The sequence below is a fragment of the Amphibalanus amphitrite genome, unplaced genomic scaffold, assembly GCF_019059575.1.
Source record: "Amphibalanus amphitrite isolate SeventyFive unplaced genomic scaffold, NRLGWU_Aamphi_draft 001456F_arrow, whole genome shotgun sequence".
In the NCBI taxonomy this organism is placed as follows: Eukaryota; Metazoa; Arthropoda; class Thecostraca; order Balanomorpha; family Balanidae; genus Amphibalanus; species Amphibalanus amphitrite.
Window position 1 is genome coordinate 122,875 of NW_024882949.1, and position 14,569 is coordinate 137,443.

Consider the following 14,569-nt stretch of genomic DNA (forward strand, 5'->3'; position numbering starts at 1 on the left):
ACTTGTTTGACCCTACTTCGGAAGACGCTTACCAGACTGAAGTCAACACGATGGCAAGGTTGTAAAAATCAAATGTTTGCAATGAAATGATGGAATGGTCAATGGAATAAAAATGAGTTACCGAAAAGCGTTGCAAGATAATCAACGAGGCATAACAATACCGGGTGCTAGAAACCGCAACAAGGTAAATCACAGTGACCGCCTACCGCGACTGCTTCGCCCGACCACGGTCTACACACGATTCGCGGAATAGGGTACGGAGTGTACGTGAACAATAAGAAATCAACGAAGTCCCTGTAAGAGCTAAAGTGTACGCGATTTATTATGCCTCCAAAACGAGAAATATGTCCGATACGCGACAACAGGTTAATGAGGGAGTACGGAAAATATCCTAAAGCTCGTACAAAAAGCAGAGGTGTGCATTTATGATCTTATTACATGTGTGATGTGAGTATATGACGCCATTTCCAATCCACAACCGGTGATACGAACAAGAGGTCAGCCCTGGAACCGAGCGGAACTCGGGGGCCGGAATATCCAGGGAGACACGCCGTTTAATCATCGACCCACAAAAATCGATTCTATCATTACATGCCGGAAAAGTGGTACGGCTGTGGCCTCAGGTGGTCTCGGCCGGATAATGCGACAATATCTCTCAAAATGAGATGAATACCAGCGTCAGTGTTGTTTTACAACACGCACTGGCAGGCACGCACCCACTGAGAATAAAGTGCCGCCGTGTAAAGGGAAAAAACGATTACGTTCGCGTGACCTTTCGCCTGACGCAATGACCTCTGACCTAACGTAATCGATTTTGTCTTTGCACGACAGAGTGATCATTTGGTCAACAACCAAGTGGTCCATACCATTGTCGATAGACGTCTTGTACGCCATATCATTCAACACATCGTAAAAATAGCTCACGGAGACCGGATCATTCAGCCAAACTCACATTACGTGTTTTTCCGTCGCGCCATCACAGGTCAGGGCTGTCGCTTCCGGACCAGGATGTTGAGGTACTTGCCGCGCCGCATCTCCTTGGCTTCCTCCAGGCCCAGCAGGTAGGCGACGTTCTGCAGCTGCTTCACCACATCCACCAGCTGCTCCGGCCTCAGGCTGGCGTACTCTGCGGACGTAAGGTGACGGTGAACGGGCTGTCAGCGTACAAAAACGGCCATCAGGGCCGGTAAAATAAGATACGAGTACTCTCAACCAGACCGATCAGCCAGTACACATTAGTTTTGCGACTCTGACTGACCGTGGAAGAGCTTCATGTCCTGTTGTGTGAAATCCTGGTCTGTGATGAGGACGGGCGAGATGGCTGCTGTCGGACGAGCACCGCTGGCACCGTTGCTGTTGCTGTCCTGACACAGCAGCTCGGCACAGGCGGCATCTGCAAAACGGGAGCAACTCCAGTGAGCACGTGCTCATTGTTGGGTGCTGGGTGTGAAACATAACTGAGTCAAGTACAAAAGCTTACATGTTTCTCCATTTAGGTAACTTTTAAAGGTTGAAGATGTACCAATTATATAGATTAATGCCAACAAATTGGGGCCTTGGGCACCCTTGACCCTAAGATTTACAAGTTATTATAGTTAATAAGATGATCAGCATTGCCTATGTTGAAGAAATAAGGTACAGGATACACCAGTCTAATCTGCAATTGCATGCCAACACTACACTTCAATCACGATAGCAGTGTTCAATCTGAGACCTCCTGCCCACTCACAGTCTCCCTTTTCCGGCCACAGCTCAGGTGATGCCCTATCCAGAGACTCGGCACTCTGCAGTGATTGCTCCATACCACTGCCGAACGACATGACAGCCCACCCTCAAGGCAGGATGAACCCTGAAAAAGAATACAGTAGGTAGTTACTGATGAAATGGTTACCTAATATAACCTCAGATGACAAACACTGATTTCATTTTTTGCAAAAATTAAAGACATTCTTAAAGGGGATTCTGCCGCGATCTTTCGAGGGGATCGGACGTGCCCTGTCGAGCTCCCCATCTGCATTCACATACCACACCATACTTACACATCTGATCACTTGGGGTAATTGTACTGCACTGCTCCACATCCACTACTCACCGCGCGGAGATATAGGAGATATACGGCCTAGTGAGATGCCACTCCCAAGGTCACCTCCCGTCTCAAGACGTCCGTCGCGAAACAAATCCGAAAGTGCTCGAAGTTTGACGAAAGACGCTGAGACACTACCGACGCGGCATATTTACGTCTGGACAACGAGTTGCGTTGGAGAGGCCGGAAATAGTGGCGATTTCAGGACCGCTAGAATGGACCGTCATTGGAATGATTCTTTTTTTAACCGAGCACTGTTTTCGGCCGGAATTTAATAGTTACTACAAAATATTTTGTAATTACGTTTCCACCAAGAATGAATGCCATCAGGGCTAAATTTTTAATACTATTGCATTTTGTCAAGAAGCATATAGTGCTGTTATATTGCAGTTTTAGCGCATTTGTTACAAAATATGAAGCGAATAAGAGTCAGTGTAATTCATCAACAGTGCCAGAAGTTAACTTGAGGGAAAGCTATGCTAATTGCTCTTGTCCATCCACTAAAATTTATTAAATATTTTGCTTTTTGTATTCCAAAAGGAGAGGGAACTATTTCATTTGTGCCCTCATGTCAGAATTGAAGGTGGATCATTAAATTTTCAACGCAGTTTACAAACAAGCATTTGGTCTTTCTCGTCGTTTATAAGCAGTGGCTAAGAAAAGGTTGATCAATCCTGAAGTTCAGTCATCGTACCTCAACTTGGCAGCAAGATCCCCCAAGGACAGAGGATATATTGTATACATGTCCTGTAAATCAAAACAAACAAGCATTTGGTCTTTTTCGTATATAAGCAGTGGCTAAGAAAAGGTTGATCAGTCCTGAAGTTCAGTCATCATACCTCAACTTGGCAGCAAGATCCCCCAAGGACAGAGGATATATTGTAAACCTGTCCTGTTAATCAAAACACTGTTGTGCCTTCAAAGGCTTAAGTTATCTGACTTCGGAGTTAGGCTATATGGCCGTTTTTGTTGTATGTTTATGTGGAGATTGAATATAACTGTGACCCTGTGCTTGTTTGTATACTTACGGTCAAACAGGGAACAGCACATTCACATAACATACTCACCTAGCACCTAACTCATAGCTGTACCCTGCAGGATATGTACTTGTTCATGTCTCGAGCATTAACAAAGCACTAAAGTAGCTTAGTAATCATTTCCCACATTTTCTGAACATCTAACATGACGTACAGCAGTGCAGAGCAGCTTCAGAGAAGAAACACTTTAAATGCACAGACTCACACCAGCCACCCAATGAGCCAGTTCCTCAGTTGACTGTTTCCCTGGACACAGCTTGGCAATGTGAGCTAACTTTTGGCAAGTTGAAGGTTAGCAGGTAAGATTGAGTTAGGGTGAGTACCTACCTATAACTGGGTGCTACTGCCATGCAGGTCTTGGGTAGGCTGCAAATATGTGTGATGATTGAGGTTAGGTCAGCTGTCAGGTTCAGGTATGCTCATTGCTCAGGTCACATTTTTATGGACATTTGGCAAATTAAAAAACTAACAATCTGATCTAAGCTAGCCCGACTAAACATACACAACTACTGACTATAGGAACTGAGCACCTACCTACTTGTGCCTACATCTCATACCATGTCAAAGTAGAGTTCCTTGGTGGAAGATTACCCTCAGTACTTTTTATCCCAGCCCTGTGAAGAAAACTAATACTTCTAAGCTCTGAGTCACTGCTGGCCATCCACAGGAAGAAACGCTGAGACTGAGAGCTTTGCCATTGTATATTGGACCAATAATGACTATCACGAATGACTATAAACACATAATATGATCACATCGTTGCATGGATTGTCACATTGACAATTTTACTACAATCCTTTTTTCAAAAAAATACAGTGATGATGATTAACATCAAAATCAACATAAAGTGGATTTAGTGATCCAAGCTTTCTCCTCCAGTAGCAATGGAATGATCGCATGTTTCATTTGCCAGACACGAGTATCTGATGCACATTACAATCTGCATAGCATCTAAACATAGTAAAACTGCCCAAGTCCATTCATTCTAGATTTTAACTTGATAGTTAGCACTAATTTATCTTGCTGTTGTAAGTTATCATTCAATATTCATACCAATACATCAATATGTGCTCGTCAGTCAACATTTTCTGGCATGATCCTGCTCAGCGTGCACTTCAGTATTGCTCCAAGGTCTGCAAAATTTTAGCTTGTTTTTGGACAATAAGCTCTTTTAATTTTACTTTTTCTTGCTGATATATGAGCCCGATCAACTTGCGTTTATCAACCAAAATTTCATAACTTGTTCAACTTGATATTGATATTGCTCAGTAGTCAGGACTTCTGTCAGCCTCATGGATACTTCAGATTGTTTTCAGTCAACATGCTTCTTAAATATGATATAAGTCAATCTTAAGGGATTCAAAACATCCAACAAAACGACGTACAAGAGCAAGAAAACCACCAGATAAGCTAAAAAATGGCCTTGGAACAGAGCCAAGTGGTGCTCCATTTGTTTGTTTACAATAATTGTAGTGCTGATGTATTTTTAGGACTCTGAACGTCGGCTTATAAAAAAAGTGAAACGTTTTTACAAAAGTTGTAAGGCAAGCAATATTTATTTGAAAGAACTAAAATATTCAAAAGCCAAACACTATGAAATACATGAATCGGAACGAAAAAGTAACCCAAAAATCCAGCCTAATCACCGGCTCCTAAAACTGCAACACAATCAGCACTTTTCCCCGCAACTCGTTGTCCAGACGTAAATATGCACCGACGCGACCGACGCAGCCGCGATGCGCGTATAGTTACATCATATTCACATTCAGATTCACATTCAGATTCGTTCCGAATATCGATCATTTTCATCGATATTCAGATTCGTCCCGAATATCGATCATTTTCATCGATATTCGCGGCGCGCATGCGCACTGCCAATATCGATGACCTTGAATGCACATTCACATTCGTTCCGAATATCGATCAGTTTCATCGACATTCACATTGGCGGCGCGCATGCGCACTGCGAATATCGATGACCTTGAATGCACATTCACATTCGCTGCGCGCATGCGCACTGCGAATATCGATGACCTTGAGTGCACATTCAGATTCAGTGGAGGGGGGAGGAGGGGGGGGGGTATCAATTCCCGCGGCATAGGCGGCGGAACGGGGAGGGCACCGGGAGTTTCTTACATGCGCAGAGGCGTTTCCAGAGCCTAGTTCTTGGAGGCACTTTTCGCCAGACTTCGACTTTTCCGATATTTACCGGTAGAGAACGTTTTTAGCCGCGCGTTAGCAATGGTATTTTGCGGCACAATTCTGTTATCAATTTGAAATCCTTTGTATGTCTTCTAAACTACAAATGCATTCAAGCGATGACGTTTGATTTTGTATGTGCGTGAAGTTGGCGTCGGATTCGGATTCGTATTCAGCGTCGAGTACCGAATCACTTGAAAACGTCATATCTGGTCAATTCGGGGACGGGGAGCACGAATATGACATTAATTTTGCCCTAGCAGGTATCCCTTATCCCTTAATCGTCCCTTAAACGACGGGGCGCGCCAAAAGTGCCTCAGGGGCTCTTCCGATCACGAAAATAATGGTCCCAGGCGATTCCCCGGGTCGATATCTAGCCGCACCACCACTAACTTCACACGTGCCTCATATCCCTTATCCCTTAATCGTCCCTTAAATGACGGGGCGCGCCAAAAGTGCCTCAGGGGTTCTTCCGATCGCGAAAATAATGGTCCCAGGCAATTCCCCGGGTCGATATCTAGCCGCACCACCACTAACTTCACACGTGCCTCACATCCCTCATCCCTTAATCGTCCCTTAAACGACGGGGCGCGCCAAAAGTGCCTCAGGGGTTCTTCCGATCGCGAAAATAATGGTCCCAGGCGATTCCCCGGGTCGATATCTAGCCGCACCACCACTAACTTCACACGTGCCTCATATCCCTTATCCCTTAATCGTCCCTTAAATGACGGGGCGCGCCAAAAGTGCCTCAGGGGTTCTTCTGATCGCGAAAATAATGGTCCCAGGCGATTCCCCGGGTCGATATCTAGCCGCACCACCACTAACTTCACACGTGCCTCATATCCCTTATCCCTTAATCGTCCCTTAAATGACGGGGCGTGCCAAAAGTGCCTCAGGGGTTCTTCTGATCGCGAAAATAATGGTCCCAGGCGATTCCCCGGGTCGATATCTAGCCGCACCACCACTAACTTCACACGTGCCTCATATCCCTTATCCCTTAATCGTCCCTTAAATGACGGGGCGCGCCAAAAGTAAATGACGGGGCGCGCCAAAAGTGCCTCAGGGGTTCTTCCGATCGCGAAAATAATGGTCCCAGGCGATTCCCCGGGTCGATATCTAGCCGCACCACCACTAACTTCACACGTGCCTCACATCCCTCATCCCTTAATCGTCCCTTAAACGACGGGGCGCGCCAAAAGTGCCTCAGGGGTTCTTCTGATCGCGAAAATAATGGTCCCAGGCGATTCCCCGGGTCGATATCTAGCCGCACCACCACTAACTTCACACGTGCCTCATATCCCTCATCCCTTAATCGTCCCTTAAACGACGGGGCGCGCCAAAAGTGCCTCAGGGGTTCTTCCGATCGCGAAAAGAATGGTCCCAGGCGATTCCCCGGGTCGATATCTAGCCGCACCACCACTAACTTCACACGTGCCTCATATCCCTTATCCCTTAATCGTCCCTTAAATGACGGGGCGCGCCAAAAGTGCCTCAGGGGTTCTTCTGATCGCGAAAATAATGGTCCCAGGCGATTCCCCGGGTCGATATCTAGCCGCACCACCACTAACTTCACACGTGCCTCACATCCCTCATCCCTTAATCGTCCCTTAAACGACGGGGCGCGCCAAAAGTGCCTCAGGGGTTCTTCCGATCGCGAAAAGAATGGTCCCAGGCGATTCCCCGGGTCGATATCTAGCCGCACCACCACTAACTTCACACGTGCCTCATATCCCTTATCCCTTAATCGTCCCTTAAATGACGGGGCGCGCCAAAAGTGCCTCAGGGGCTCTTCCGATCGCGAAAATAATGGTCCCAGGCGATTCCCCGGGTCGATATCTTGCCGCACCACCACTAACTTCACACGTGCCTCATATCCCTTATCCCTTAATCGTCCCTTAAATGACGGGGCGCGCCAAAAGTGCCTCAGGGGTTCTTCCAATCGCGAAAATAATGGTCCCAGGCAATTCCCCGGGTCGATATCTAGCCGCACCACCACTAACTTCACACGTGCCTCGCATCCCTCATCCCTTAATCGTCCCTTAAACGACGGGGCGCGCCAAAAGTGTCTCAGGGGTTCTTCTGATCGCGAAAATAATGGTCCCAGGCGATTCCCCGGGTCGATATCTAGCCGCACCACCACTAACTTCACACGTGATTAAGGGATAAGGACGATTAAGGGATAAGGGATATGAGGCACGTGTGAAGTTAGTGGTGGTGCGGCAAGATATCGACCCGGGGAATCGCCTGGGACCATTATTTTCGCGATCGGAAGAGCCCCTGAGGCACTTTTGGCGCGCCCCGTCATTTAAGGGACGATTAAGGGATAAGGGATATGAGGCACGTGTGAAGTTAGTGGTGGTGCGGCTAGATATCGACCCGGGGAATCGCCTGGGACCATTATTTTCGCGATCGGAAGAGCCCCTGAGGCACTTTTGGCGCGCCCCGTCATTTAAGGGACGATTAAGGGATAAGGGATATGAGGCACGTGTGAAGTTAGTGGTGGTGCGGCTAGATATCGACCCGGGGAATCGCCTGGGACCATTATTTTCGCGATCGGAAGAGCCCCTGAGGCACTTTTGGCGCGCCCCGTCATTTAAGGGACGATTAAGGGATAAGGGATATGAGGCACGTGTGAAGTTAGTGGTGGTGCGGCTAGATATCGACCCGGGGAATCGCCTGGGACCATTCTTTTCGCGATCGGAAGAACCCCTGAGGCACTTTTGGCGCGCCCCGTCGTTTAAGGGACGATTAAGGGATGAGGGATGTGAGGCACGTGTGAAGTTAGTGGTGGTGCGGCTAGATATCGACCCGGGGAATCGCCTGGGACCATTATTTTCGCGATCAGAAGAACCCCTGAGGCACTTTTGGCGCGCCCCGTCATTTAAGGGACGATTAAGGGATAAGGGATATGAGGCACGTGTGAAGTTAGTGGTGGTGCGGCTAGATATCGACCCGGGGAATCGCCTGGGACCATTCTTTTCGCGATCGGAAGAACCCCTGAGGCACTTTTGGCGCGCCCCGTCGTTTAAGGGACGATTAAGGGATGAGGGATATGAGGCACGTGTGAAGTTAGTGGTGGTGCGGCTAGATATCGACCCGGGGAATCGCCTGGGACCATTATTTTCGCGATCAGAAGAACCCCTGAGGCACTTTTGGCGCGCCCCGTCGTTTAAGGGACGATTAAGGGATGAGGGATGTGAGGCACGTGTGAAGTTAGTGGTGGTGCGGCTAGATATCGACCCGGGGAATCGCCTGGGACCATTATTTTCGCGATCGGAAGAACCCCTGAGGCACTTTTGGCGCGCCCCGTCATTTAAGGGACGATTAAGGGATAAGGGATATGAGGCACGTGTGAAGTTAGTGGTGGTGCGGCTAGATATCGACCCGGGGAATCGCCTGGGACCATTCTTTTCGCGATCGGAAGAACCCTTGAGGCACTTTTGGCGCGCCCCGTCATTTAAGGGACGATTAAGGGATAAGGGATATGAGGCACGTGTGAAGTTAGTGGTGGTGCGGCTAGATATCGACCCGGGGAATCGCCTGGGACCATTCTTTTCGCGATCGGAAGAACCCCTGAGGCACTTTTGGCGCGCCCCGTCATTTAAGGGACGATTAAGGGATAAGGGATATGAGGCACGTGTGAAGTTAGTGGTGGTGCGGCTAGATATCGACCCGGGGAATCGCCTGGGACCATTCTTTTCGCGATCGGAAGAACCCCTGAGGCACTTTTGGCGCGCCCCGTCATTTAAGGGACGATTAAGGGATAAGGGATATGAGGCACGTGTGAAGTTAGTGGTGGTGCGGCTAGATATCGACCCGGGGAATCGCCTGGGACCATTATTTTCGCGATCAGAAGAACCCCTGAGGCACTTTTGGCGCGCCCCGTCATTTAAGGGACGATTAAGGGATAAGGGATATGAGGCACGTGTGAAGTTAGTGGTGGTGCGGCTAGATATCGACCCGGGGAATCGCCTGGGACCATTATTTTCGCGATCGGAAGAACCCCTGAGGCACTTTTGGCGCGCCCCGTCGTTTAAGGGACGATTAAGGGATGAGGGATATGAGGCACGTGTGAAGTTAGTGGTGGTGCGGCTAGATATCGACCCGGGGAATCGCCTGGGACCATTATTTTCGCGATCAGAAGAACCCCTGAGGCACTTTTGGCGCGCCCCGTCGTTTAAGGGACGATTAAGGGATGAGGGATGTGAGGCACGTGTGAAGTTAGTGGTGGTGCGGCTAGATATCGACCCGGGGAATCGCCTGGGACCATTCTTTTCGCGATCGGAAGAACCCCTGAGGCACTTTTGGCGCGCCCCGTCATTTACTTTTGGCGCGCCCCGTCATTTAAGGGACGATTAAGGGATAAGGGATATGAGGCACGTGTGAAGTTAGTGGTGGTGCGGCTAGATATCGACCCGGGGAATCGCCTGGGACCATTATTTTCGCGATCAGAAGAACCCCTGAGGCACTTTTGGCGCGCCCCGTCATTTAAGGGACGATTAAGGGATAAGGGATATGAGGCACGTGTGAAGTTAGTGGTGGTGCGGCTAGATATCGACCCGGGGAATCGCCTGGGACCATTCTTTTCGCGATCGGAAGAACCCCTGAGGCACTTTTGGCGCGCCCCGTCGTTTAAGGGACGATTAAGGGATGAGGGATATGAGGCACGTGTGAAGTTAGTGGTGGTGCGGCTAGATATCGACCCGGGGAATCGCCTGGGACCATTATTTTCGCGATCAGAAGAACCCCTGAGGCACTTTTGGCGCGCCCCGTCGTTTAAGGGACGATTAAGGGATGAGGGATGTGAGGCACGTGTGAAGTTAGTGGTGGTGCGGCTAGATATCGACCCGGGGAATTGCCTGGGACCATTATTTTCGCGATCGGAAGAACCCCTGAGGCACTTTTGGCGCGCCCCGTCATTTAAGGGACGATTAAGGGATAAGGGATATGAGGCACGTGTGAAGTTAGTGGTGGTGCGGCTAGATATCGACCCGGGGAATCGCCTGGGACCATTATTTTCGTGATCGGAAGAGCCCCTGAGGCACTTTTGGCGCGCCCCGTCGTTTAAGGGACGATTAAGGGATAAGGGATACCTGCTAGGGCAAAATTAATGTCATATTCGTGCTCCCCGTCCCCGAATTGACCAGATATGACGTTTTCAAGTGATTCGGTACTCGACGCTGAATACGAATCCGAATCCGACGCCAACTTCACGCACATTGATTTTGTTTGCTAATTTTTGTGGTAGGTAAATCAGGAGCTGCGTGCGGCCGCGAAACAGCTCGTTTTGTGTGCCTCCAGCACCTCGGTACATCTGGCTTCAATCAAAAGAAAGGAACTGCAACATAGTTACATATATTGTATTTATCATAGCACCGGACACAGCCGGCCAACAGGCGCGAGCAGCACACGCTCCCTAGCAACTTAATACTGGGTCAGCGGCGACAGAGCCGGCCGTGAGATCACGCAGCGTCGCCAGCCGCGCCAGGAACTCAACAGAACAGTGTACGGGGCCAGCAGCAGCCGCTCCGCCCCGCCCCGCCGCGCGGGTCGCAACTGTCCCACCCCGTGAGCACGTGGGGGCCTCCTCTGACGCCGCAGGGAACACACGATCCCTCCAAGACACAGGTGCAGACAGGCACTGGGGTATCCGCACGCTGTCCATGTGGACTCGAACGGGCATCCAAACTGGAGGTCCAGGCCGACCGACTCCAATCGCCCTGGCGACTACACGCGACATTGGATCCTGCCCGCCGCGCCGGTAGATGTTAGCAGCGGGCAGACTCCACCGCGCAACCCACTCTGTAGCCCAGGGGGCCCGGGGTTCGCCCCATGACCGGAGCACGCCGCCGTCACGAACTACAGCCGCGCGCTTCCGCCGCCGGAGGCGCTGGCGGCGGTGCGGCAGCCGTTAGAAGCTCTGCGCGACGTGACGGAGCGCCGATGACGACGACGGCGCGGTGTGCGTGATGAAGCAGATGAGACGGGTGGGCACTGGGCAGCACTCCGGCGTTCAGCTGGTAAAACTCCACCAGCTGGATGACGTCGTACAAGCGAGTCTTACCGCCGTCCAGCACCGTGACCGGCGGCTGACTGGTGTCCTTTACATGTGGAGGGGAGAAAATGGTCAACTGAGGTCGGTGGGCGACCAGCAGGGGGCCAATGAGATGGCCGGATCGACACCGGATTAATCTTTATGCACGTATGATCGCTACTAATGATAGCACGACCGGTAAGTCATCGTCCAGGGAAATCTAAGTCTAAATGTAGTACAAACTGTCGGAAGACAACGGCTAATCGTCGCGAATCCCAAACCGTTTCGTAATAATCCATGACCTACGCCAACAATTGGCAACAGAACTCGGCCAAAGTCTACTAATATCGAGCCAGCTGGCCTCTTCTCCTCCCTTCCAGAGCCTTCCTGGGCATTTCACAACTGCTACCCTACCAGCTGGATGCACGTTCGTCGCTCATTCATCATGTCTAGTTCATGAGCGTCAGTTTCTTCTGAAATGTGAGCTGCCGACCAGCGTCCCAGATTAAACTTTGCATCTCGAATGGGCCGAGCGGGGAAAACAACCGCGGCTCTGAGAGGGTCCCGAAAGGCTAAGCGCTAGACGGGGCTAACTCACCTGGAGAATAAAACGCCGGGACCAGAAAGCGGTCTCATTTCCAGCACTGGTGGGCAGCACTCTGGCGTTCAGCTGGTAAAACTCCACCAGCTGGATGACGTCGTACAAGCGAGTCTTACCGCCGTCCAGCACCGTGACCGGCGGCTGACTGGTGTCCTTTACCTGTGGAGGGGAGAAAATGGTCAAATGAGGTCGGTGGGCGACCAGCAGGGGGCCAATGAGATGGCCGGATCGACACCGGATTAATCTTTATGCACGTATGATCGCTACTTATGATAGCACGACCGGTAAGTCATCGTCCAGGGAAATCTAAGTCTAAATGTAGTACAAACTGTCGGAAGACAACGGCTAATCGTCGCGAATCCCAAACCGTTTCGCAATAATCCATGACCTACGCCAACAATTGGCAACAGAACTGGGCCAAAGTCTACTAATATCGAGCCGGCTGGCCTCTTCTCCTCCCTTCCAGAGCCTTCCTGGGCATTTCACAACTGCTACCCTACCAGCTGGATGCACGTTCGTCGCTCATTCATTATGTCTAGTTCATGAGCGTCAGTTTCTTTTGAAATGTGAGCTGCCGACCAGCGTCCCAGATTAAACTTTGCATCTCGAATGGGCCGAGCGGCGAAAACAACCGCGGCTCTGAGAGGGTCCCGAAAGGCTAAGCGCTAGACGGGGCTAACTCACCTGGAGAATAAAACGCCGGGACCAGAAAGCGGCCTCATTTCCAGCACTGGTGGGCAGCACTCCGGCGTTCAGCTGGTAAAACTCCACCAGCTGGATGACGTCGTACAAGCGAGTCTTGCCGCCGTCCAGCACCGTGACCGGCGGCTGACTGGTGTCCTTTACCTGTGGAGGGGAGAAAATGGTCAACTGAGGTCGGTGGGCGACCAGCAGGGGGCCAATGAGATGGCCGGATCGACACCGGATTAATCTTTATGCACGTATGATCGCTACTTATGATAGCACGACCGGTAAGTCATCGTCCAGGGAAATCTAAGTCTAAATGTAGTACAAACTGTCGGAAGACAACGGCTAATCGTCGCGAATCCCAAACCGTTCCGCAATAATCCATGACCTACGCCAACAATTGGTAACAGAACTCGGCCAAAGTCTACTAATATCGAGCCAGCTGGCCTCTTCTCCTCCCTTCCAGAGCCTTCCTGGGCATGGGCGTCACCACCACTAGGGACACTAGGGACATTGTCCCTAGAAGTTTTGAAATCATCGAAAACTACTAGGGATTGTCCCTAGAAGTTTTTGGAGCTCCCTTTACTGGGGACACGCAAAGAACCCGGGACACCATAATGACGCAACTTGCTCAGCTCTCCAAACACATGTGTTTTGCGTTGCGAACGGTCGCGTCAACATCGCCACGATAAATAAAAAGGCCCACGAGCGGTGTGCCTCCTCACAGATGTGACGGTGTCCTCCGGCCTCCAGGCACGTGCGTGTGGTCGCCGTAAAGCTGGATACGGCAGGCCGGCACTCGTCCGAGAAATTGGTCGAGTTTGTTTCCCAGTCACCCGAGGAGACACCCGAGCCGATTCTGGAGGTGCCCAGCGTGATTGCTCAAACGAACTCGGCTGGTTACATACAGGTCCAGCTTATAAACCCGACCGATGACGATATGCAGCTGCCCGCCGGTTACGAGCTGGGGCAGACCCAGCTGTATGAGGGGCTGGTCGCCAAAGTGCGCGTGGACCCGGCGGGAGGTCAGGATCAGGGCAGTACTGGGCCGCCGCTCTGGGCCGGCCGCTGGTCAAGCCAACATTTCCTAAATCAATTCCCTCTGGAACATCGGAGTGGGGATCGGAGACGGCGGGTAGAGGGGGGAGGCATCAGGGCCATGCCCCCCGCCCAAAGGGAAAATCAGGGGTCATCATATAATTTGCCCCCCCGCCCAAAAAAAAACAAGCGATGGGGCCCCGGCCCTTATTCGATTGTCACTAGGCTCAAGAAACCCACATCAGCTATTGACAGCTCCATACCGGTCTTTTAGGGCCCTACACTGACCTCTGAGGGCCCTTCCATGGTGGTCAAGTGCCCACACTGACCGTGGAGGACCCGCATTGACCTCTGAGGGCCCTCCGCTGGCCTTTAAGGGCCCCTAAACCGGCCTCAGGGGCCCATCCGGCGTCTGACGGCCTCACATCGGCCTCTGGCGGCAGTTCTGTCTCTGGGGTACGAAGACTAACCTTTACGTGTCCCTGAGGGCCCTGTACTGGATTTTGAAGACCCGATGCCGGCCTCTAAGGCCGCATCGGCCTCTGAGGGCCAATCTTGGCTTTTGAGGGCACTCTGCTTGTCTCTGGGGTCCAATTCTGGGGTCTCGCTGGCCCATGCCGGTCTTTTAGGAACCCACACTGACCTATGAGGCCCCATGCTGGCCTGTAAGGGCCAATTATATTAGCCTCTGAGGGTTTCGCACTGGATTCGGAAGATCCGATGCCGGACCTTTCATGGCCTGCATTGGCCTCTGGGGGACCATTTTGGGCTCTGAGGGCCCTCTGCTGGCCTCTGGGGTCCAACAGGTTTGCATAGGCAGAATGATGTGGGCACGCGTTTCCTGATCGAAGAATATGCCTACATACTACCGCGTAACTTCTTCGTTTTTT

The 14,569-nt window shown here is 51.0% G+C and overlaps 2 protein-coding genes across 3 annotated transcripts; both read right to left on the reverse strand.

Moving 5' to 3' along the window:
- Positions 1–313: 313 nt before the first annotated feature.
- Positions 314–2,260, reverse strand: LOC122373189 (protein lin-52 homolog). Of its 2 annotated transcripts, none has more exons than XM_043351029.1 (4): positions 2,093–2,260; positions 1,730–1,849; positions 1,259–1,393; positions 314–1,126 (listed from the first exon to the last, which is right to left on the reverse strand). In XM_043351029.1, the coding sequence occupies exons 2-4, from the start codon at positions 1,818–1,820 to the stop codon at positions 984–986; spliced, it is 369 nt and encodes a 122-aa protein (XP_043206964.1). In that variant the 5' UTR covers positions 1,821–1,849; positions 2,093–2,260; the 3' UTR covers positions 314–983. The 2 variants fall into 2 exon arrangements, with proteins under 2 accessions (XP_043206964.1, XP_043206963.1); XM_043351028.1 differs by lacking the exon at positions 2,093–2,260 and adding an exon at positions 2,040–2,073.
- Positions 2,261–10,664: 8,404 nt separating this feature from the next.
- LOC122373188 lies at positions 10,665–14,024 on the reverse strand. The gene is made up of 5 exons (XM_043351026.1): positions 14,009–14,024; positions 13,367–13,557; positions 12,639–12,800; positions 11,952–12,113; positions 10,665–11,420 (listed from the first exon to the last, which is right to left on the reverse strand). Exons 1-5 carry the CDS (start codon positions 14,022–14,024, stop codon positions 11,172–11,174), a joined length of 780 nt encoding a protein of 259 aa, XP_043206961.1. The 3' UTR covers positions 10,665–11,171.
- Positions 14,025–14,569: the final 545 nt, after the last annotated feature.